Here is a 24,862-nt window from a genome sequence, read left to right on the forward strand (position 1 = left end):
GAGCACGGTGGAGGCACCATCATGCTGTGGTGCTGCTTCAGTCCCTCTGGTCCTGGAGCACTGAGCATATCTCAAATGTGAGGATTCTCCAGGTGTTTTAACGTGATGCGCAGCACAAAGTACAGGACGTTTTTTTAATGGGTAACTCAAAGTCAGAGCTGTGGAGAGAGCAACGGTCTGCAGGACTGGAAAACCCGTCAGAGCAGGCCGAACCTCAGCCACCCAGTGATGAGCAGAGCCTCCTCCAGTAGAACCCCCTCCAGCAGATCCTCCTCCAGTAGATCCTCCTCCAGTAGATCCTCCTCCAGCAGATCCTCCTCCAGCAGATCCTCCTCCAGTAGATCCTCCTCCGGCAGATCCTCCTCCAGCAGATCCTCCTCCAGTAGATCCTCCTCCAGCAGAACCTCCACCAGGAGATCCTCCTCCAGTAGATCCTCCTCCAGTAGATCCCCCTCCAGCAGATCCTCCTCCAGCCTCTCAGTGATGGAGGGGCCCGAGCTGCTCCACACAGGCCCTTGTTTCCTGTAAACTCACCATCTATTTTTAGGCCGAGGGTGTGTGTGTTGGTGTGTGAAGGAGGGAGAGTATGAAGAGCGGTAGCGGTGGTGTGTGTGTGGCGGTGGGGTTGGGGGGGCTGTGGGGGCTGTGGGGGGTTGTGGGGAGTTAACAGGACTTCCAGCAGTGAGCCCACAGTGGAGTGTTGCTGGTCGCTCTGATGGCGCTGCGTCACGCCGTACAGGAGCAGCTTCGCCTGGCGGCCATCATCAGGTAGGAACGGCGCCGCTTCACAGCGGGATGTTGATCCAGCTTCAAACATGGCTGACAGGAGGTGAAGCTGTTGCTGAATTCAGTGTTTTGAGGCTGAAACAGAGGATCGATACCGGCAGGTCACAGAATCTCACCTCAAGCTGTTGATAAGCACAAACTGACAATCAGTGACTTTAACTCAGGAATGTGGAGAATTCTGGGAAGAGGAGTGTCAAGAGATGAACAAACAAAGCTGCTCAGTGATTTAGAACATCAGAATCACTTTGCATTGCTTCTGATTGAGGCTTTTATTGTGGCGAGAGGCACTTTCCTCAGCTGTGATCCTCCTCATCCTTTCTGAATGTCTGAGTATCTTCTTCTTTCAAACAGCTCTGACTTTGTGATGAAAGCGTCTCTCACGTTACATTTTCTCCCTGAGCAAACCCTTTTCATGTCCACAGAGATGAATACATGCTTTACCCTCATGTTCTCCTCCTGTTTATGTGTGAAAGCCTCGGGTCTGTTCTGAAGCTCGTCACAAACGGAGCCAGTCGAAACAGATTCCTGTCCCAACCTGCTGTCATGGTCCTGGACCAGGTCCAAAGTCATTCTCGCGGTGTAATTTTTCAATTTGTTTCAGACGTTTCAGGTCTTTTCTGGTGCAATTCCGGACTAAAATATCCTGATCCTGGCTGTTTGCAGCAGTCCAGGACAAGACCAGAGGGATCCGCAGGTCAATGATCAACAGCAGCAACACACAAAGTCACATGACTAAGAGCCAGCAGCTGACTGATCGCTAGGCAGCTGTTAGCGTCGCCACTGGTGAACGAGCTAGCAGGGTGCTGAACGATTCCTTCATATTGGAGCATCGCTCGGCGGGACACGATCTCAAAAGAGATTGATCCTAATAGCAGCTGAGGAGGGAGGAGTCACTAAACCCCGTCCAGCCTGGTCCTGGTCCTGGACCCGGTCCCAGGAGAACGCTGGACGACCCGGGAGTTCTTCTCCCGTCCGCTCTGACAGAACCTGCTCTGTTTGCGTCTTATTCCAGAGAAGGGACCGTCTCTTTGAACGTGTCCAGCATGACTTCCACAGGGAAGCAGCAGCGCCGGCCTCCTGCTCCCGACTGGGACCAGGTCCTCTCCGGTCTCTGCCGTGACCCCCACGTCTGGGAATCGGGCTTTGAGTCACTTTCCAGCAACCGTTGGAACGGCTTCATGCAGCCTGGCCGCTCAGACAGTTCGAGGGACAATCGGGGTCTGAGCTGGATTCTCTTTGTCCGGCCAGGCGGCAGGATGTGCAGCCACAGCTTTTGTTTCGGGGGACATTTTTAGACGCTCGCAGAGACAAAACAATGAGTACAACGTCATTGGAGTGGAATAGAGGGACGGGCCCGGCACATTGCACAAATACACCACAACAATGTCAGAACACACACACACACACACACACACACACACACACACACACACACACACGGTCCACCGTACAAAGACAACAACTCGGACAGAAAGGCTCTAAAACATGCAGGAGCTCATTAATCTGATGTAGAGGGCGGGTTTAACTCGATGTTTGTGGCGTTCCGATACAGGAAGTCCAGCAGTAAGAAGCTCAAACATGTGCACGTCGTCACACACTTCCTGCTGTGCTGTTTTACCTTGTGTGGTCTCTAAAATTAGCACCGTCCGACCAACACAGGCAGGAAAACTAAGTTGGGAAAGAATTGGAGGAAGTCTGGTGACCATTTAGACAAACAAGCTCACACAACTGAGATCGCCACTGGCTGAATACACAACAGGGCCGAGAGAGGGAGGGAGGGAGAGAGAGAGAGAGAGGGAGGGGGAGAGAGACTGGCTGGCCAGACAGTTGAGCTGCTGGGTGAGAAGTCTCTGTACACTCAGTCAGATTTGTGGGTCTGGACTGTCGGGAGGTTGGATTTATTCCCTCATGGAGGCGTTGTGAAGATGGATCCATGAGGTGTGCGGCTCCATCCTGGAAGCTTGACGTCTCAGCAGGAGGTAAAGAGCTGCTTGGATTGCTGCTGTGTTAACCTGTACTGGTCCCGGTCATGTAGGACTTCAGATGCTTCGTTTTCTCTCTATCTCTGGGATCCCAGCAGAGGAGGAACCGCCGCTGCACCGATATCGCCGCTTTTCAAACAGTTGTGTTTACTACTGTCACTAATTTTAGAAAACACACACACACACACACACACACACACACACACACACACACACACACACACACACACAGATTTTGAAGGAATGAGCGTGAAGCCTGCCCCAGCTGCTCACATGGGGGGTTCTAGCTGGTCTACCTCGGCTGAACTGGTCTGGGTGGAGGTTAAATGGTGGCGCTGTTGTTGCTGTGGAGGCAGTGAGTGTTTGGGGTTAGTCCTCTGCGGCTGGCTCCGTCTCTACCTGCAGTACCTGAAGTCCCTGTGAGCCTCTGGCAGGTGGAGGGTGCAGCCATCCTCCACCATGAAGACCAGGAAACACTCAGCCTGGAGTGTGTGAGCTGCAGTATGGACATGAGCAGAGAGCTGGATGAGCTGAGAATGGGTTCCGAGCTAATCCTGCTCTGCTCACAGAGCTCGCTTCACACGATCACTCCAGCCAGAGGCCCGGCTCTGCGTTCACCACGAAACGCCGCGGCTTCAGAAACACGTTGGCCTGTGAGTAAATGTCTCCGATGTCCAGAGAACAAGGAAGGTCCTGATGCTTCTCTTTCCATGGTCCAGTCTGCAGTGAAGGTCTCACGGCTGGATCTATTAGGACTCATTACTGGCCTTTTCAGAATAAAAGTCCTTTGTGCTGTTGGATTTCAGCTCCTTTCGATGGGCTCTGAAGGCTTTATTAGACCAGGTGTGTGTGTGTGTGTGTGTGTGTGTGTGAGTCCTCCTCAAACCTACATCTGGATGACTTCTTCATGTCCCTAATCAGTCCCAGTCCGGCCGCCGGCCGGCTGCTTCCCGGCGCTCGGCTGCACCTGCTGCTCCTCCAGTAAACACACCCTGTGTGTGACGTGAAATGAGCATCCGATACGTCTTCATCGAAATATGCATGGCCTGCGGTTCAGGCTGCGGCTCGTCCATAGGCAGCAGCTCGGCCAAACACCTGCATCGCCTAATCAATATACGGACCTCATTTGATGTTGCCACGGTAACCAGAGAGCAGCCCGACAGCGACCCGACCCCTGACTCTCGGCTGCTCGTCCAGGACGGGAGCCGAGGGTTCACTTCTGTTTCCCTCCAACCTGATGGAAACACGGGGTCAATGTCAGTTCACGAGTTCATTTCATTCAGCTAAATAACTCAACGGGAATGTGTTCCAGTGGTGGAACGTGAAATAAATACGCATCTTTCTAAAGCACCGTTGTTCTGCTCAACATTTACTGATGAAACTCTTGAGAAATTATGTGCAAACAGTCGATTGAAAACAGAAACGATGGGCTTTAATGTCAGACTTCACAAAATAAACAAACAGGAAAACCTGTGATGCTGCGAAACGAACTGCAGGACCAAACTTTATTCACTCTGTATTGTCCGTTTCCATCATTTGATGTAAAATTCCAACTGTGTCCAGTTTTAGTTAAAATGCTAAAGTGAATCAGAATCTTGAGTCCTATTGATTTGTGTTCTTAGAATGTGTAATGCCTGTGCAGCCCAGACTTGAAGGACCCCTGCTGGAGAGGATCTCAGTCCTGCTTCGTCCTGTTTTTAGTCGAAATGTCTCACTAAGCTGGATTTAAGATAAATGAAAAAGTTCAGCAGGATAGACGATGGAGGGGAATGGAAGCGGTCTGGGTGTGGAGTCGCTGCTACACACACCTGTTCCAGTTCCACCAGTCTGGACACCCTCAACATCCAGGGAGACTCAATCGAGCCAGAAAACACTTCAGCTTCTGTCATTTTCCAGTGGAATATTAAGAAAGTGTTTTTATGTTGGCAGGAGCTCTGCTTGAAGAGAATAATCTGTAAACTGTCCACACAACGCCGGAGCAGAGACGTGTTGTTAAAGCTTTGCTAAACTTGAGTCTTTAATCAGTTTCAGTCTGATCTTAAACAATGAAAATCTGGTTTGGAGGAGAGAGAGCTGAACTTTTGTTTTTCTTATTTGTTTGTCCAATAAGACTGAAACAGAACTATTATTCTGCAGCTGAATTTAGATTTTCTATAAGTCCTACCAGATAGTTTAAAGTTGTTTTAGATTCCTGAAGCAGCATTATTTCAGGTGTCATCAATATTTTTTCTATTGAAAGAGACTTTGAATTTGCTAAAATAATCGAGAGTCATTTAAGTGAAAATAAAACTCCTGTCGCCCCTCAGTCGAGAGTCGAGTTAAAGGTTGAGGCGTTACTCTCAAATAGCTGAAACGTCATCTGCTTGTCGTATTCCTTCATTGTTTGGGTGCTTCATGTGGCGTTGTCTTCGAGGTGAGGTGGATTCGCTGCTTTGTCTCTGATGGAGTCAGAAGTCAGTGAAAGCGGTTTTCCTCCTGACTCTGTCCAGCCCAGGGAGCTGCAGCGAGCTTGACGTAGGAATATCTCCACCGTCAGCAAACGGTCCTGAACACACACGGAGAAAGGTTCAACCAGCTTCCATCAACTTCTTTCTGTGTTTTTCTACACCTGAATCCACGAGGGCAGTGGTCTAATAGCTCGCTGGATGCTGCAGTTCCCGTATGATCTGGTAATCTCTGGTAATCTCTGGTAATCTCGTCATCTGGTGAACGGCTCCGTCGCCGGTGTGGGAGCAGCTTCAGGCCGGCTGTTCAGGAAGGGCAGAGGATGAAGAAGCATTCAGCTCCGTTCTCTCAGCTGGAGCTGCAGGGCAGCAAATACGTACTCACAAAGCCAGACTCGTCCAAAAGATTGTGAGTCTTCGTGCTGATGAGGTTCTGTCCCAGTTGGGATCCGCTCAGAGGCGTGGATCACTGCGTCCGGGATCCCGATCGCTCTGACTGAAGACGCTCACACAGGCCGCCTTCCCCTCAGAGTCTCCAGACAGAACCTTCTTTCACAGAAGCAGCTCTAATGAGAGAGATGAGGCCGAATCCCACAGACCATGTCCAGACCCTCATCAGGAGGTTCCACGAACAGAGACCGAACAGAAGCGTTGCGAAGGTGGTCTGGAGCGCAGAGGTTCTCTTTGTGTGAAGCAAAGAAGCTCTGTCCTCAGAGGCACAAAGACTGAATTTTAATCTGAAACTTTCAAAGAAAACCTAAAATAAAAGTCTCCTTCAGACTGAAACAACTTATTCTTGTCCTGAAGAAGACGACAGGTTTTTCCTTGTTGACCCTGTTGATGAGCGTTTGATTCTCGGAGAGGTCAGGAGGAGAGGCGTCCATGTGAGCACAGGAGTGGAGGCTTCTTCTTCTCCTTTTCCATTCTCGTTCCTCCTGAAGACGCTTTCCTTGCACTCTCAGTGATAATGTGGCTTTTCCTGTGGCGCTGCAGCAGCTTTCCGCCGTCACTCACATCCAGACGTCCAACATGCTACTGCTGTATTTTCACATATAATTCACATGATGGCAAAACAACAACACACAAACGAGAGAAAGAAGTCTGAAGGCGTAGACCTGCTGGCTTCAGAGACCCAGACAGGAAGAGGTTCATGGACTTCATTTCTCAGCATGTTCCTGCAGCTTCAGCAGCGTTTGAAGAATCCTTACAGACACGTCCAACACTTCAACTGCATCAACAAACCTTTAGAGTCTTTCCTGCATTAGGAAGAAAGCAGGTGATTCTCATAGTGTCAAAGCTGCCACTAGGGGGCCGTACGCTTCAGAAATGTGGAGTGTGGTGAGGAGCGTTGGTGCTGAGTGTTTAGAAACACCTGGAAGCAGCTGGACCACAGCAGTGGGGCAGCGGTTCGCTCTGTTGCCTCACAGTGGGAAGGTCTCGGGTTTGTCCTGTGATGGACTGACCTGTCCAGGTGTCCCTGTCCTGGGATCAGCCTGAGCAACACCCAACTGGTTTAAAACATGGATGGAAAATGCTTTTCAAATCATCATTCATTTGGACTTTTTGGTGGGGACAGGGCTTTCTTTGTTTATTTATTTATTCTTTTATTTTTTTAATGCTTGGTAAAGGTTCTATTGTGCATTTAACTGCACAAATTACATTACTGACTTTTCCCTAGTGGACAAGCAGAATGGATTTCACAGCAGACACACACAAGAAAAAAAAAAATTAAGAGAAGCTGTTCACAGAAACATTCACACAGGACAGCAACATGGCCGAGGTACATTCAGTCACATCATTTTAACATGAATAAGGTTTATTCAGCAAAATTAACAATCACATGTTTGGAAGATTTGAAGAACCTCTTTTCAGCAAGGCACCGGATTTGAACACAGTCCGTCCACAGACTGGGTTCAGCTGAAGGAGCTTCCTGCCGTCCGCTGTCTTTCTTGTGTAAAGTTCTCTTCACATATAGTCCAAAACCACCATGTAGGGACCAGCAGGGGCCAGAACAGGTATTAAAGGGTTCATGTCAGGTTTGAGGGTTGAAGCTGTCGTCAGGTAGAGTGGTAGATCGTTCAGGTTGGAGGTGGAGGACGGGGATCGTGTCAGGTCAAGGAGTGAGCTTCACAAGTCATGCTGCGTGTGTGTGTGTGTGTGTGTGTGGATGGGGTGGAGTGGGAAGGTCACATGGCAGCCCGTTGCTGCTCCAGGCAGCAGTGTTTACCAACAGGAGGCGGCGGTCAGAGCGTAGTAGACGCTGCACCATGGGAGTCTGTCAGGGCTCGGCGGCGAGCGGCAGGCTCCTGCTCAGGACCGCAGCCGGGATGCTGCTAATGCCGAGGAGGTAAGCTCCGAACGGGACATTCAGCTCATTCAATGGTGCTTTGTTTCAATAGGAAAAGAAAGAAAAATCTGTGATGGTTTTGGGTGCATGAGAAGAGCCGGGTGGCGACTTCTGAATGAGATGAGCAAGGCGTCGCTCTGACTGATAACCTTTGCTTTGTTTTTGAGACTACAACAAATGTGTGTGTGTGTGTGTGTGTGTGTGTGTGTGTGTGTGTGTGTGTGTGTGCACATTTTTCTATCCTTGTGGGGACCAAATTTCCCACAAGGATAGGAAATTCCGGCACGATGTGCCTCGTGGGGACATTTTTTGGGTCCCCGTGAGGAGAAACAATGTTTTCTTGACCATGTTGTTGTTACTGAAAAAAGTAAAAGTGCAAAAACATTTCTTTAGGGCTACGCTTTGTTTTGGTGTGGGTTAGGGTTAGGGTTAGGGTAAGGGTCAGGGTTAGGAGTTAGATATGAATGGGAGTCAATGGAAGGTCCCCACGAGGATAGAAAGACAAAAGTGTGTGTGTGTGTGTGTGTGTGTGTGTGTGAGCGTGTGCGTGTGTGTGTGCATGCAGGTACTTCTGGTGTATATACATTATTATGTTTTGTCTGGATGTGTGTGACCGCCCACTCCGGTGTGTGTGTGTCACTGAACACACAATGACGCATCACAGTCAAGCCCAGACACACCACGCACACACACACCACACACACACACACACACACACACACACAGTGACCCATTGTGGAGGCAGTAAAAGCACAAGTCGTGCTAAAGGGCACAGCTGACTGGAACATGGAACACAGCCGAACTGTGAAATGAGAGCAAGAAAAACACAACAATGTGTCAGTGATGCAGCGAGATGTCTGTTCGTTCAGAGAGAGAGAGAGAGAGAGAGAGAGAGAGAGAGAGAGAGAGGGAGCACTTTCAAAGTTTCAGAATGTCCCGTCTGTTGCCTGAGCGTCGTTTTGACGTCATGCTGTCAGCAACAAGCAGCGTAAAGAGCTCTTAATGCACTCCTCTGACTTGAGGGAAGGTGAAGTAACATTTATGTGGGTCATACGAGACCACATTGCACCCTCAGCTGACCAAATCACACAACAAGACAGACGTTTTGCTATTTCATGGAAAATTTCAGCTCATTTTACTGGATGAACACAAATCAAATTCAATTAGATTTCTACACAGATAAAATCGCAGCACAAGCCCTGCAGATCTGGGGGGTGGCAGAGGGGAGGAGAGGGTGGTGAGAGAGAGAGGAATACGACAGAGGGACAGAGACAGAGAGCAACATGCAAACAACAAGGTAACATCACTAATGGACACACTGCAGGGAGCGAAACACAAACCTCCACATCCAGAGAGAGAGACAGAGAGAGAGACAGAGAGAGAGAGAGAGAAGGTAAAGATGTGCAGCTTAGACATATGAATGAAAGGGGAGCGAATAGAAAAGGTCTTCCAGTGTTCTAAACCCAGAGCAGCTTGAGTCTGATCGTCTGTTATGGGTCTTCCTGTGTGAGTTACATGTCAGCCAGTGTCTCTGCTGCGTCTTTCTGTGAGTCAGAACTGGTGACTGAAGGGAAGCATGTCGAAGAAGTTGAAGAAAAATCTATAAAGGATAAGTCAATGTATGTTAGTTTTTGTAAAAGCTCTACAGTCATGACTGTCCACTGAGAATCTGCTGGGTGTGGGGATTGTGAATCCCTGTATGCAGATGACGATGTAGTATTTAGTCATAAAAGTACATTTTGTTGGAGAAGTGTGAAATTAAATTAACAGTTTACTGTTGGTGCTGTTGTTTTATTGTTGTCAGTCTACTTGTGAATATGGGGAAGAATGATGTACTCCACTACAGTGTTCATGGGAAGTGCAGCTGTATCTATCCTCACCTGTCCAGCTGTTCCTGTCCAGCTGTTCCTGTGCGTCGCTCTCAGTTAGCTGGGATTGGTCCAGGCCGCAGGCCAGATCCATTCCATGGACCGTTACTTACTGGGACGCAAAGAAAGAATAAAAAGTCTTATTTTGAATGGTGCCCATTTAGATTTCTGTCTTCATTGAGTTTTATTTTGAAAGACGCCTCATTTCCATCAGCGCACCTTTTCTGCAGGAAACTCAGTCAATTTTTTTATTTTATTTTATTTCATTTTTGCCCATGCATCGTTAAGGCCTCGTTAAGGTGAATTTATAAATTGTGCTGAAGGTCTGCAAAACAATAATGTTTAAAACCGGTCAGTGGATGTTAGTGGGGTAAAGAAGGATGGCTGGATAGAAAAGAAGACAAAATGTCAAGTTAGGCAATAAATGTGTGTTTGTGTGTTTAAATGTGATGAAAGACATAAGTGTGTCAGAGATTTGGGGTTTTATTGGTGACTGTAGCAGTTAAGTGTTCCTGTTAACTTTACCAAGAGTTGCTCATTACTATATCAAGGTTTTCACAACACTTCAGTGAGTTTGAACGTGTTTGAAGAGGAGGGTTGACTGTTTCACCTGTTGAAGCATGTCTCACTGCAGCAGATCTCATTCACTGTTAGAGGAATTCCCTGGTAATGACCAGGAGGCGCTGTGCTGTTTGAGTAGCATATACGCTGAAACGAGCCGCAGTGCTAATGCTAATGCTAATGCTAATGCTAATGCTAATGCTAATGCCATATTTAAAGCCACCTGCCCGGCTCCATGGCTGAATCAGGGGAGCTGCTGGTTTCCGTTTACACCACAACTAAAACCAGTCAAACTGTAAGACTGTCGTTGTGTTTTGAGGTGTGTGTTTACACGACAACGCTGCTTTTAAAACTGTAACTGTCACCTTTTCAGACTGGTTCCCAAGGTTCTTCGATGCTCTCGACTTCCCCCGAGAGGCCTGCAGAGTGTCATGACCCCCGGTCCGTATTCTAGATTGATAATCTACATCAGTTGTTTAATAGCAGAAAGTCATTGCTAATATTCAATCCGTCCTCTGTCCACATGAATGCTGGTTACTGTTTACAGTGTTTTGTTGCGGCAGCATGTGAGTGATTTCCTTAAAAAACGACCAACAGGCTAAACGCGTCATTTTTCAGTGTTTGTCGCTGCAGTGTGTTGGGATTTCACAGAACATGGAGGAACTCCTCCATTTGTCATGGTTTTGACCTGAAACATGTGAACCGAGATGTTCTTCAGAATGATGCCGTGTAGATACGAGACTTTTCTGAAACGAGCGAGGCGCTGTCATGTGAACGGCGCCTCAGAGTCAGAGAAAGCGGCTCAGACATTCAGAACCTGTTGTGCTTCAGACGTCGCCAAGTTCCTTTAACGTGTATATTTATATCACTCGTCTTTTTTTCCAGGAGCACTGTGAATGTTTGACGGCTGTATTTGTTCATACTCGTTACTTACATACACATTGCAGTTGTGTAAATCGATTTCAGGATGAATTCCACTCATGTCACACTCATTCACTGTTTCAGCAGCGCTTTAGTTTGTTAATCACTGAAGATTTCGTATGCCTTGCTCGATCCATGGAGCTCTCTTCTCACTGGAACAGCAAACTGCTGTTGGATTGATGTGATTTTGCTGTTTCGCTGTCTGCTGCTTGCAGGGAGACCCTGACTGGTGCACAGCCGTGAGCGGGAAACTCGGACGGCGCCGGGGATCATGGGCTCGTCCACGTTGGGGAAGGCCGCCACAATCGATGCCCTTCTGAACGAGTGCATTGATGCGTTTGGTGAGTGACTCGAAGCGTCGAGGATTCATACCGACAGCTCAGGCTTTTCCCTTAGAGTCTGTCAGAAGAGGAAGCACGTCATTGTGGGAGAAAAGCTGGTTAAAGCACAACATAAATGTCACTCAGGCTCAGGGAAAACATGCAAACTCAGAACTGATTGATCCTGAAGGAAAATGTTTGGTCGGCCAACAAAGACCTCCAGAGGTCACAGAGTGAATTCTGGCTGCATTCTAAAGAAAAGAAACTTTAAGTGTGAATCCAGCAGTCAGCCTTGACGCCGCTCTGCCTTCGCTCCAGTCGCTTCCATAGATCTGCTCTTTATTCCTCGTTTCTGTGTTCCACGGATCGAACTCCCTCCTCAGACGGTATCTGGTCCTGGGTTCCTGACTTTACCGTCAGGTCCTTCATAATGACAGTAAAGCTGATGTTGAGGTGTTGTTCCTGTCCGCAGACGACGGCGGCGAGCTGCAGAGCAGCCTGACGCCTCGCAGCCTGCTGCTGATGCATCGCTGGTACGTCTCCTCTCCTGACCTGGCAGCAAAACTCCTGCGGATATATCCTCCCACTGGGATCAAGGATTAACTGGTTCTAGACTAAATTACCATCTGATGTGAAATATAAAACTAATGACTAGGTTCTTAAGTAGAAAGTGGCATGCTAACCGCACACCACTGTTTTGGGTACTTATTGATTATTGATACGAAACGGATTCAGCTTCAGCAACAGTGTCTCTTTTTACTTCATTACTTTCTACCAGATCATCATCAATATCATCTTCGTCCTGAAACAGTCCCCTGTCTCCAGAGCCTCACACTGCTGGCAGAAATGCAATTTTTTATTTAAATCTAAAAAAAATAATAGGTACATCGACCAGATTAAAAAAAAAAAAAAAAAAGACAAAAAAAACCTAAATAGTCAAAATTTTACATTTTTGGGATTAAAAGGAGTTTCTGAAAACGATCCAAACCATTCTTCACTGTTAATCTTTACTATGATTTATTGTATTTAATTAATTTCAGTCTAAAAATCTATGAAACAATGATTAGAAAGTGTGAAGGAATTTGCTCCTGATTTCACTTGTAAAAGAGCTTTTCTTTGTGTTTCTGCATCAACCCAGTCCCCAGTGTTTCTCCACAGTAGTTAATAAGTCATGGATCAGTTTTAGAACCAGGACAGAATTAGGTATTTTTGATTTTATGCAGATTATCAGCAGTTTGCGGACTGTTCAGAAATCAGGCTTTTATTTCCCAGCAGTGAGTGAAATCCAAGTTTACTGAATTCAGTCACCATAACAATATGCATTAATTGTGAATATGACCAGAGGGCAACACTGAACTAGAGCAGAAATGGAAAAAAGCACGTGCAGGAAGCATGACGGTGTTGGATCAGCTGGGAGTTCAGACAAGCAGCTTGAGAGCGAGTCAGAAACGGAGGAAACTCAGGAAGCCTCCGCTACACCGCGACAGCACGGTGAAGCCAAGACAGAAAAACAGGAGGGAAAAGACGAGGCAGCGGAAAAACATCCTGAAAAACAAGTTAACAACATAAACATGATGGAAGACATGAAACAAGGCAAAAATAAGAATGAAAAACACACACCGTGTCTCCAGTTCATCCAAAACACACCAGAGGAACAGAAAAGTCACTTCTGTTACCTTCACCTTGGAAAAAATACGCTTTTATAAATAGCTCAATACATAATCATATCAAATACCAAGACATGTTTGAGATTTAAGACAGAAGCAAAGCTGCAGCCCTCCGGTTGGTCCTGAATGTGCCGACCCGTCAGAACGGCTCCTTAACCGAAGTTCACGTACCGAGACTGCCGAGGGCCGAGCAGCCAGAGGACCCGGCTGAAGATCTGCTACCTGATGAGGTGAGACCGCCGGGACCCGGCTCTTCCACCGACTCCCCGGCTTTCACCCCGCAGCGGCTGCTTTTACCACCAATCTCATAAATCCCAATAAAGCACTTCAAGCTTTTTAGCTGATTATCAGTCATGAAGTACTGATCACATGTTGTCGCTTTAGCAACAGAACTTTCGGCTGTAATTTCCACAGAATCCTGAAGGTTCCCGAACTCAGGTTTCTCTGACGCTCACGCTCACGAGCTCACATTTAAAAGTTTAGTCTCACTCACTTCGTGACCTCAGAATAAAATGTTTTGTGGGTTTTCAGTGGAATGGGTAAAGTAACTCCATAAATCAGTGACATCTGGCTCTGTGAAACCTCAGGACCTTCCTCCACTGTATCTCCAAAACAAAAGCACCGTACCTCCTTGATGAAGGCTGCTGGAGGAACGATCTGCTCCTCACAGCCGGTGCTCTGTTCAGGTACTGGATCGTGAATTTCCCCGCCGAGTTCAACCTGGACCTGGGTCTGATCCGGATCATGGGGGAGTTCAGGGACGTGGCGGCGCGTCTCGGCTGCGACGAGCATTTCAAACTCATCGACATCTCCACCATGTAAGGACAGACACGCTCACTTTCCCGTCAGAAGGGTTCGTGGTTTGATTCCCTGTTCTTCGTCTGTCAGTTTTTCTTGGACAAAGCGTCGTCTGTGTTTTCATGGTCGCTGTTCAGTGTTTTTTAATCATCCTCTTCCCGTCCCGCTCTGTTTCCAGTCCTTCATACGACTGGATGCGGAAGCTGACCCAGAGGAAGAAGCAGGCCAAGAAGGGAAAAGCGTCGCTGCTGTTCGACCACCTGGAGCCCATGGAGCTGGCCGAGCACCTCACCTTCCTGGAGTTCAAATCCATCCGCAGGATCTCGGTAACGAAACCATCAATCCGCGCTGAGTTTTTGTGTTTGTGTCGAGCTGCTGTGTGGAAACAGCAGCAGACGTGAGCAGGCTACACGGTCACACGAGGAAGGTCAGCTGCTCAGGCATCGAAGAGTTTTGGTTTTTGTTTTTCAAACAATTTGAGATTTATCCTTGTAACTCTTCACTATGTCCGATAACTTTCATTTTACGCTTAATTAACATTTGATTAATCAACACTTTCCTTTAAAGACCCTCCGCCGTCGGAGCTTCAGGGGAATGGTGGTTCAGTGAGTCTTTGCTCTGTCTAGAGCTGATTATAATGTGGGTGAAAAGCTTGTGTGAAACTGAACACCTGCAGCAGAACGCTGACCTCTGACCAGTGACCTCCAGGGAAACTGAAAAGTTTCCAGAGGAAGGTCTGAGACTCAAAGCGTCGGAAACAGAAAGATAAGACAGCGACGCAGAGGTGATGAAAACATGAAGGAGATATAAAAGAGTTCTCTTGGAATTACTGGTGTCAATCGATTACATTTTTTTAACTTATTATCACCAAATTCATGCACAAAAATGTCCTTTATCTGAATCTTCTAACTTCAGTGGAGCAGCTGCACATCAGAAAACACTAATGAGGGATTTGAGCCATCCAACATTTTGAAGTTGAGTTGGGAAGTTCAAGGGAAGGCCTGTCCCAGTTTCCCTCTCTGTGTTGAAAAGTTCAGAACATTGACGCCGCAGGAGGACGTTTGGAACATTTTCAAGCTTCAGATGAAGAATCTGATCCTCATAGTTCAGCTGGACTGAAGGGAGGAGAAGCAGTGAAGCCTCAGTGACAGGAAAAAAACTTTTCTCTCATATTTCTCTTTGAGCTAAACCGAGCCATACGAGGGTGGACCCAAAAGTTCCCGGACTGTAGTTATAACTTTTTATTTTTTAATCTTCGCAATTATTTGAAACTGTCACCTTCAAAATACTCTCCTTTGGCTTGAATACAACGCTGCACCCGAGATTTTCACTGTTCAGAAGAGTCGCCATGACCGTGCGTAACTGTGCCGGAAAGATAGAACTTCGATTTTCCCTCCCCCGCCTGTATGCCTGTCTTACCTTTCCGCTGCCGCTCCAGTTTCACCTTTGACAACAAAAAGCAGTCGTCTGGGGCCAGATCAGGTGAATATGGCGGTGGGGAGGCTGGCTGGTCGCGGTTTTTGTCCAAAAATATGCTTTACACACAACATTTGGTGCTATTTCTGTGCGTAACGGGGCGTCCTGTGGTCTGCTGTCTGCTACGATGCGGCCATTTCCGGGTGCCTTCGTCTCCCTGATTCTAATAACCGCCTGAGGATCATCTGTCTGGATCTCCACAACACTCCCATCAGATCTGCAATGCCATCAAAAGTCCTGCGTGGATCTACCAGGACGTCTTCTTCAGTTTTTGTGACGTTTTCCTCTGTTCTGGAAGTGGATTGTTGTCCTCTGCGTGCCTGGTCTTCGTGATGTAATCTGATCGCTCTTAAAGGGCCCAAACCACTCAGACATCCTAAGAATCCTTCTTAAAGAATGTCTGCAACATGGTGAGTGTTTCTGCCGCTGTTTTCCCAATAAAAAACAAAATGTTTTGACAGAGCGCATATCCGTGGATATCCGCCATCTTGAAAAATCGAAGAGCGAGGTGTCACTCTGTCAACATAAACAGTGATTGTCAGCTGACCGCATCACGGGGGAAGACCAAACCTGGCACAGTTATGCATGAGGCTATCCTGTAGCGACATCTCGCGGCCAAAGTCGGAAATTCATTGTATTTTTTTATTAATAGAATCAGTCCGGAAACTTTTGGGTCCCCCCTCGTAATTCTGTGATTAATCGCAATTAAAAAAATAATTGTTGACTGCCCTCCTTTAATTAATCAGGGTTAATGCTATTAGCTGCCAGCACTGACTGTACAGTGTTTGGCCTCCCTGCAGTTCACAGACTACCAGAGCTACGTGATCCACGGCTGCCTGGTGGACAACCCCACCCTGGAGCGCTCCATCGCCCTGTTCAACGGCGTGTCTCAGTGGGTGCAGCTGATGGTGCTCAGCAAGCTGACGCCCCAGACCCGGGCGGAGGTCATCTCCAAATACATCCACGTGGCTCAGGTGAGACGGAACAGAGGAACGGCGGGAGCGCCGCCGCCGCCGCCTCCCCTGCTTCGTCCAAGGAGCGCAACCATCACTCAGTGTCACTTCCTGTCGTCAGAAACTCCTCCACCTGCAGAACTTCAACACCCTGATGGCGGTGGTGGGGGGGCTGAGCCACAGCTCCATCTCTCGACTGAAGGAGACCCACCTTTACCTGGCTCCAGAGGTTGTAAAGGTAAACCGGAGCACTGGAATGGAGCGATTAGCTGAACAACCCGACCCTGACCGATGTGTTGTTTACCAGTCACGTCTCTCATTCAGTTTGCAGTCGAACCACTTCCTTTAGCATCCAGGACACAGTGTGCTCTGATTCATCTACAGAATTAAAACCTTTGGTTACTTCTGAGGTTCACGACCTTCCACCACTGAGCCCGGCTCTAAAGAGATCAACAGGAATGAAACATCAGGAAGAATCTGCAAAACCCCCCCAAAATACTGTGATGAATTCCAGATCCCAGAGTCAGAGCTTAACAGATGAATACTTGTAAAAGGCTCTCTGTTTGTAGAGGTAACCCCCCCTTTGACCCCTCTCTGCCCCCCTCTGCCCCGTCATAACCCTTAGATCTGGAGGGAGATGACTGAGCTGGTGTCCTCCAACAACAACTACTCCTGCTACCGAAAGGCTTTCAGCGAGTGTCAGGGCTTCAAAATCCCCATCCTGGGCGTCCACCTCAAGGACCTGATCGCCGTGCACGTCGTCTTCCCCGACTACGCCGACGACCGGAAGAGGGTGAACCTGGCCAAGATGCACCAGCTGTACGTGACCTTCAACGAGCTGGTGTCGCTGCAGAGCGCCGCCGCCCAGGTGGAGCCCAACATGGACCTCATCTACCTGCTGACGGTGAGCCGCCGCCGCTCCTGTTTACCTGGCAGTTTTCCTGTCTGGTATTCCTTGGTGTTTCCTGTCGCCCCTGTGTCATCTGTGGATCTTTTGCTTTGAGTTTCTTCTCTGATTACATTACTTCATTTGAGATCAGTCATGCATTTAGGTCTTCAGTTCTTCAGTTTTGATTTGTTTGAGGGTTTTATGGTGCACAAGTGTCTTCAGATTTACAAAACACCCGGTGGCTTTGTTAGTCTGCAACGACCGCCTTCTGGGACTTAAACTCCCACTGACATTTTCAGTACGTGGCTTGTTTTATTTGCTGATATTCAACACTGGTGTGTTTTTCAGCTTTCTTTAGATCTTTACTACACAGAAGATGAGATTTATGAACTGTCCTTGCTACGAGAGCCGCGTAACTCCAAGTCATCGGTAAGTTGATGGGATGTTTTCAGCTGCAAATTCCCATACACTGCATCACGATATTTCTCTTAGAATATTCTCAAATAATCAATAATGAGACCTGGAGCAGAGTCACATCGGACCTGAAAGGTCTCAGGGGTCTCGGTTAATAAGACAGGACCGTGTACAAGCAGCAGCAGGGTGAACGGGTAAACAAACAGACCGGTACCTGACATCAACCAGGCCAGGAGTGTCTCAGCATTTTCCAGGCTAACAGTCTCTCAGTTCATTTTAAACAAAACAAACATCGCCCCTCTGGAGTTCTCTGTCTCGTCCAGCGTCACCAAGCGAGCAGCAGGGACTGGTGAAGCCACTCGGACGAGTGTGACTGGTTGGAGTGTGATTATCTAAGAATAATACAGGACAGACGTACAAGAAATGGCTGGACAGAAAGCAGATGAGCTGGACCTGATGTCTATACAAACTGAAATGAGGATGAAGACAATACACCAGTATAGTGGGCAGAACAGAATAGATAACAATCATTTCAGTGTGAACGGAAGACATGACAGGACATAAAAACACAGACTAATAGACCCATTTTGTGTTATTTTCGTCAGCCCACCTCCCCAACCACTCCCAACAAGCCTGTGGCTCCGCTGGACTGGGCCTCCGGCGTCACCACCAAGCCAGACCCGTCCGTGGTCAATAAGCACATCAGGAAGATGGTGGACGTGAGTTGAGAGTGTTTCTTTCCTCAAACTGTGACTCAGGACGGCAGAAACGTTGAGTAACAGGCGTCTGGTCCGGTTCTGGGAAGTCTGTCTTCAGGAACTACGACCACGACCACGACGGCTACATTTCCCAAGAGGACTTTGAGAGTGTCGCCGCCAACTTCCCCTTCCTGGATTCCTTCTGTGTTCTGGATAAAGACCAGTACGTATGGACATTCCACTGAGAACAACACGAATTTGTTTTCTTGAGCTGGAGGTCTGGTTTTTTCTTCTTCAATCAGAAACCTCGTTCAGTTAGGATTCTGTATAAAGTGTGATGGATTGCATATTCAGATCGTTTGTGTGCGTTTCATGCTCTTCTGCTCCGTGCTCTCAGGGACGGGTTGATCAGTAAGGGTGAGATGACGGCTTACTTCCTCCGGGCCAATCCGCTGCTCCAGTGCAAAATGGGACCGGGCTTCATCCACAACTTCCAGGAGATGACGTACCTGAAGCCCACCTTCTGTGAACACTGCGCCGGATTTGTGTGTATCTAGACCGTCTCCTCGCTCCATGTTTTAGACATCGGTGTCGCATGACAGCTAAACGACAGAATCACAGGAAATGCCATGGACTGTGTTTTTCTCAGATAGCTGGTGTCTGCGTTCATCTCCTGATGTTTGTTTTTCTCTGCTTCCTTTGTGTTTGTGGATCTGCAGCTCTGGGGAATCATCAAACAGGGCTACAGGTGCAAAGGTACCCTTCCATCGGACTGTCCAAATGATTTCAATTCACTGTGCTTTAATGAACCTGTAAAATAACCTGAATGATTTTTACTAGAATCAGAATAGCGCCTCTCCCGCGGTCTCATGTCGTCCCTCTGCTCTGCAGACTGCGGGGTGAACTGTCACAAGCAGTGCCGGGAGCTGCTGGTTCTGGCCTGCCGGAAGCTGATCCGCTCCGGCTCTCTGGGCAGCGTCTCTCCGGCCAGACTGACCCACAGCTCGCTTCCCAGCAGCCCCGCGCTGCCCGTCTGCAAAGGTCATCCTGCAATGCTAAATGTACTGAACAGACACCACCGCATGGGTCACTGCGGCACACGACAACTGCAGCCTGGAAGAAAACCTGCTCAGTGTTTTTACACATTACCATTAAAAAACGCCACATGAAGCTATTCAACATCTTCATATTCATGAAATAGTTCATTAGTTGAAGCAAACAAATACAAACTCCATGCAATGATATTTCTGCTCCCTCTACCTGTAGAACAGCAGCGTACACTCTGTTCTCAGACCTTTCTCATTACTCAGTACAAGAGCTACAATGACAAACCGAGACCCTTCAGCCTATTAATGACATGCCTAGAATAGTGTCACATTTGGCCTTTGGCTAAGCCCCGCCCCCAAATTAAAACCAACCAATACATTGTCCCGTTGCTTTCCCCTTTCAGACGAGGACGAGGTGTTTGAGTTCCCGGCCGTCACTCCTGCAGGTCCGGGTCTGGAGTCTCAGTCCATCACTCTGATGACCGGCTCAGCCCAGAAGATCTCGGTGCGCCTGCAGAGGTCCACCACCAGCCAGGCCACGCAGACCGAGCCGCTGTGGCCCCAGCACGGCTACGGCGCCGCCGACGGCGGCTCCCACACTTTCCCCAAGATGAAGTACCGGACGCACAGGAAGGTGTCGGCTAAAAACAAAGGCTTCGCTCGGTGGGAAAACCAGAATGAGAAACAGCAGCAGATGGTTTCCTCTGGACTCGGTGGGACGTCCCAGGAGAAGCCTGAGGTCTCTTTACCAAACGGGATCGCACACAGACACAAGGTAAACCACGCTTTTATTCCAATAGGTCATTTTAGCATCATGTGTTATACCTGCACTCCTTCCTCTCCAGGACAGCTGACTTGGCTGTGGAGGTGAGGGCCGGTCCCAGGCCTCCAGAAGGCCCGGGGCCGCTGGGACCAGGAAGCTGTTCTCTCTGGGGGAGCTGCTGGGCTGCCTGAGGTCCCCCACTGGTGACCTGGAGTCGTCGTGTCCCATCTGGTCTTCAGCGCTGGAGCAGGTGGAGCTGAGAGAGCCAGCCACAGCTGTTTGTGTGCAGCATGCCAGGGATCGCTGCAAAAACATTTAACTGGGATCTGCCGGACGGACTGGATTATCAGCACTTAAAAAAGGGAGCGAGTGTGAATAAACGGGTTTTGGTTCCAGGGATGGATGCCTGCAACACACCTTTCTGAATAAAAGAGATCACGACAGGAAGCCGCTTCCTTCAGGACCTGAAGAAAGGAAAAGGCCGGCTATGCAGGTGAAAACCAACCAGTCTCTCTTCAGGTTGAGAAACATGCAGTTATTTCACAAAACGCCTCTGAATCCGTGACACTGGGACGTTTCGTCAGATCACACGGCTGCAGAGGTGCTGCCTAGAGTCAAGAAAAAATATGGCGGACATCGCTTCTCTTTTTGGTGAAAAATGTAGCTTCGCTTTGAGAACTTTTCTAGTGACAAATGAACACTTTGTTTTCACAGAACCCATCTGGTGTAGGCACAACGAACTGGAGGGAAGTTAATGTCACGTCAGGGACAGATAGTAAAAACTAGGTCTGCTTCACCACAGATGCACTTCTCTGCATTAAATGAAGACTTGTTTGATTTTTAAAACATAACTAATTCTTTTTAAAGTATTGAAACAGATCAAAACATTTCAGCCACAAATCAAAATATAGAATGTAACAATATCATTTACAATATACATGATTTACGTAATTTTATTTAATAAGATAAGCCAGAAAAATAAATAAATACACAAATACATTAATCAATCAATAAATAAATAGAAAAATACAAACATAAATAAATACTATCTCCTAAAACAAGTTTGTATTATTATGATCATAAAACTGAATCATTTGTTAAATAAGTTTTATGTCTATGTAACAATCACATATGAGGACGTGAGGCCCTGTTCACTGACGCCTGCGATGAAAACTCTGGATGATTCAATAATACTTGTTCGTGTCCAGCACCAATGCTGATGCCAATCCGAGATCTTCTTCTTCTCTGTCGTCAGTCAGTAATAACGGACACGTTCATCATCATTTCCTGAACGGTGGCTCCTGGTTTCCATTTGAGCTAGACTGGCTGTGTAGTGATCGTTGTCAGTAGGAGGACGGATTCTCACATTTCCATCCACCACACAGCTGGAATACAAACCCAGCAGCCTTCAACAAACGTTTCTTAATGAATTAACGCATCGCCATGGCTGTCATATCTCTGGAAACAAGCATGGAGGAGACTTGAAGCTTCGCGCAGATGTTCTGGTAGCAGAGTCCTGTCCTCAAAACACTGAGCTCTCATTTGAAGTCTGCCTGTGGAAAAGAAAAGGCAGGCGAAACGTAGTCATGCAACGATTCCTGAGCCGCTTTGTGTAATAACTGCGTTTCTTGCACTGTGGACAGATACACAATCCAGACAAACGGTCTGGAGAGGGACCGGGTCTGGAGACAGACGGTGGATCTGGATGCAGTGGTGACAGAATGTGAAGGAGGAGCTGGAAATAAAGGGAAAAACAAACTGACAGCGAAAGTCGAGGTCGTCTGTCTGGATGAACTTTTTCAACATATTTATAGTCCTTACTCTTGAAAGGCCTTGGAGGTTCATTTTATTCGTTGTGTTTGTCCTGAATATGAGATGAGTGTAACAGTGTACCTGTTACCTGTGTTCTACTGGGATTCAAAGAGAACATGCAGTGCCTCAGGTGTTAACGAGAAACTGATGTGGCTGTGACTGAAGGCTTGATGTTCCCAATTCTTTACTATACAGCATCAACAGCGGTGAAGGATGCATTCTGAAAACACAGTGGGTTTTATTTGTATAAATAAATTATTAAGTATAGTATTACCAGTCAGTTGAAAGTAATTTATACTTGGCGTCTGTGGAGGAAGACTTCCCTTTCTTTAAGTCCATCAAAGAGATGAAGGTCAAAGAAAGCCGTTCTCTCTCCGGTGAAAAACACTTAAAACAATGTTGCTGGACGATGAAGCGGTTCTGATAATCTGTCATGTCTGACCGGATGACAGCTGCATGCCGCGGCCAGTGAGCGAGGAAAAACCTGCTCCTGCATTAAAAGAACACGAAAGATGTGTTTCTTGAGGGTTGGTGGACAGAGTCCGACTGCTTGGTTGAAGCAAAATCAGACACTGAACCACCCATCTGCTCAGGAAAGACCTCCGCCAGAGTAACGGACTAAACCCTGCTGCTGCTGGCGGGAACAATCCTCAGGATCTCACGCTAACGCTGTCGGCGTCTCTACGCAGTCAAATGATAAGTTTCAAGATAACTGGACAAAAATAAATCTGTGAATTGAATATAAGAAGGGTGAATCGAGCTGTTTGATTTGTAAAACACACTGCACAGTGTCCTTTACAGAACGTCTACGTTAAGCTGACACTCAGGCGGCGTTTCTCATTCAGCAGCTGTGAACAGGAAGCGTGAGGCGGATGCATCAGGAAATGTGAAGTCTGAACCAACAGAAAAGGCAGTTTCATTGTGAGGATGAAGTGAAGAGGCTCCTCAAAACCTGTTCCTCTACAGCAGAAAAAGAGGTGTTCCATACCGAAGTTCCTCTTTTGATTAAACTGATGGAAGATCCGTCTGTCGAAACCCTGGACCCAGACTCAAGCAGCTCCCCGCAGTCAGGAAGGTCTACCAGGCTACAGCAGCGCGACACAGTCTTGTTTTCCTTCATTCTGGATGAGTCCACTCATATCAGCACCTATCTCAGCTACCTGGAGAACGACAAGGTGAAAACGACGCTGCTCAGGAACCCTGACCCTCCAGCTGGGAGGGCAGACGCCATGTTTGAAGATGTGAAGCACTGATGAAAACCTGAACTCATCTGATGCTCATTTCAGAGCTGAGCTCTTCTGAAGAGCAGGTTGACTTGAACAGAGCTGTTACCAAGTGGAAGGAGATAAAGAAGAGGAGACAGAGGAAGAATAATGAGACAACAATGTGCAGAGTGCACAAAACGCAAACAGTCAGATTTGTTCCAAATGACAGCCGAAGACGTAGTTCAGTGAATTCCAAGAGAGAGGAGGAGAGAGAGCAGGTAAAGGTGGAAGATGTGGAGACGAGGTGTTAACATCAGACGGCATCAGACCCTGTTCTGAGCTGGAAAGAGGTGAAGCAGGGAGAAAGAAGGCAGAGGAAGACTGGAACCAGGAGAGACCAACAGGAGACTGTCAGACTGAACGACTGTTTCACTCTCCACCACTCTCTCTGCTTCACTTCCTGTATTCCCTCTTCTGATTCTCTAACAGCAGGTCATCCTGTAAATGAACCGCCTCGCTTCCAGGAGTGACCCAGCTCTCACATACACACACACACACACACACACACACACACACTCCAGCTCGCCTCTGATGACAGTATTAGTCATACAGTAACCATGTGTGGTGAAAGCAGCCCCGAGTCGTGTTTGTCCAATCAGGTGAGTGAACCAACTCCGAGCTTCAGGCTCCGGCGTTTCGGGCAGGAGTGGCGCTTCTCACTGCACATAACTGAAGTATGACTGATGCTCCCGTCAGCGGCAAGCTGGAGTGTGTGGAGTGTGTGGCGGCGCACAGCAGATGGACGCCACGCACCGCTCTGTCCCGTCAGGAAGTGCTGAGGCTGCCTGGTGGCTGCGAGCGACACCCTCTGAGCATGTGATTTCATTATCAGACACAAAACATCCACCACTCATTTAAATCAAGGGAGTGAAGGACGCTCTGCTGGAGTCGGAGCCCCTGTTCAGGATAGTTTCTACCCAAATCTGACAGACGCAAAGCAGGGGAATAAATGGGAGGGAGACCGAACATGCTTCATCTGTTACTTGTGCAGTTGGTCAACAACACAACTCGCTGTCATATGAGCAAGATCTCATTGAAATCAAAGGTTTACATTTACTCTTTATGTGAGATTTTATGTTTACAGAACAAGAGAGAGGATAACGGAATAAGAACCATTGTTTACATGGGCCAGGTTGTTAAAAAAAAAAAATCCATTCCAACCAAGACGTGCTGCAGCATGTTACCTTTCTGAAATCTCTACAGAAATATAGACGCTAAACTCTGTCTTGTATTTTAGCTGTCTTTATCACAGGACTGATGACATTCCTGTTCAACTGCAGATATTTTGGTCATTACTTTCCGTAACTACAAGTATTTTGAGCTTCTATTTAGATGGAACTGCTTGGATTTTAGAAAACACACACATTGCTGCATGAGCACCTTTTGACACCACGAAATGTTTCCTCCATTCGCTCATGTTGAAAATGTCTCTGACATGTATCACAGTCATCAGCAGACAAAATCAAGACATTTAACCGAACCTGAACCCTTCAACTAACAGTCATGAAATAATCACCAGTAAATGAAAAATCGGTTTGTTGTCAGGACTTTATCAAGCGCAGGTGAAGCAAACTAAACCAGAGTTACGGCTGATGCAGAGCTACAGGGGCTTATGACAGTAACTCCACAAGTCTGTTTGTTATTCAACCTCTACCAACATAAAACAAGCTTCCAGGGAAGAGGACGCCAGGAGTGGTGACTAAAGCCTTGAGCATCTCTTCACAGGAGTCTAAAAGTGGAGGTGAGCTGGAATAACGCCATGGCGTCTCCACAAAAAGCCTCACTGCTCATTTCTACCAACGATCCTCACACAGATTGCGTCTGTCAGATGAAAGTGACTTTAAAAGAAGAC

General features: G+C 47.6%; 1 protein-coding gene across 2 annotated transcripts; it reads left to right on the top strand.

Annotated features, from left to right (window-relative positions):
* Positions 1-2,635: 2,635 nt before the first annotated feature.
* rasgrp3 (RAS guanyl releasing protein 3 (calcium and DAG-regulated)) lies at positions 2,636-22,729 on the top strand. 2 transcript variants are annotated; one of them, XM_030107098.1, is made up of 17 exons: positions 2,636-2,765; positions 11,125-11,250; positions 11,702-11,804; positions 13,064-13,126; positions 13,583-13,714; positions 13,873-14,020; positions 15,971-16,144; positions 16,245-16,361; positions 16,749-17,027; positions 17,361-17,441; positions 18,032-18,145; positions 18,232-18,347; positions 18,522-18,669; positions 18,844-18,880; positions 19,016-19,165; positions 19,575-19,945; positions 20,016-22,729. In XM_030107098.1, exons 2-17 carry the CDS (start codon positions 11,181-11,183, stop codon positions 20,022-20,024), a joined length of 2,112 nt encoding a protein of 703 aa, XP_029962958.1. In that variant the 5' UTR covers positions 2,636-2,765; positions 11,125-11,180; the 3' UTR covers positions 20,025-22,729. The 2 variants fall into 2 exon arrangements, with proteins under 2 accessions (XP_029962958.1, XP_029962957.1); XM_030107097.1 differs by lacking the exon at positions 2,636-2,765 and adding an exon at positions 7,490-7,559 and having other exon boundaries at positions 11,702-13,126.
* Positions 22,730-24,862: the final 2,133 nt, after the last annotated feature.

Source organism: Salarias fasciatus, chromosome 13, assembly GCF_902148845.1.
Source record: "Salarias fasciatus chromosome 13, fSalaFa1.1, whole genome shotgun sequence".
NCBI classification, from domain to species: domain Eukaryota; kingdom Metazoa; phylum Chordata; class Actinopteri; order Blenniiformes; family Blenniidae; genus Salarias; species Salarias fasciatus.

Excerpts from the sequence above, each read along its gene's own strand:
- rasgrp3 (XM_030107098.1), top strand. The coding sequence starts at position 11,181 with ATGGGCTCGTCCACGTTGGGGAAGGCCGCCACAATCGATGCCCTTCTG. Across the intron at positions 16,145-16,244 it reads AATACATCCACGTGGCTCAG|AAACTCCTCCACCTGCAGAA; the intron begins GTGAGACGGAAC and ends TCCTGTCGTCAG. Across the intron at positions 19,166-19,574 it reads CGCGCTGCCCGTCTGCAAAG|ACGAGGACGAGGTGTTTGAG; the intron begins GTCATCCTGCAA and ends TTCCCCTTTCAG.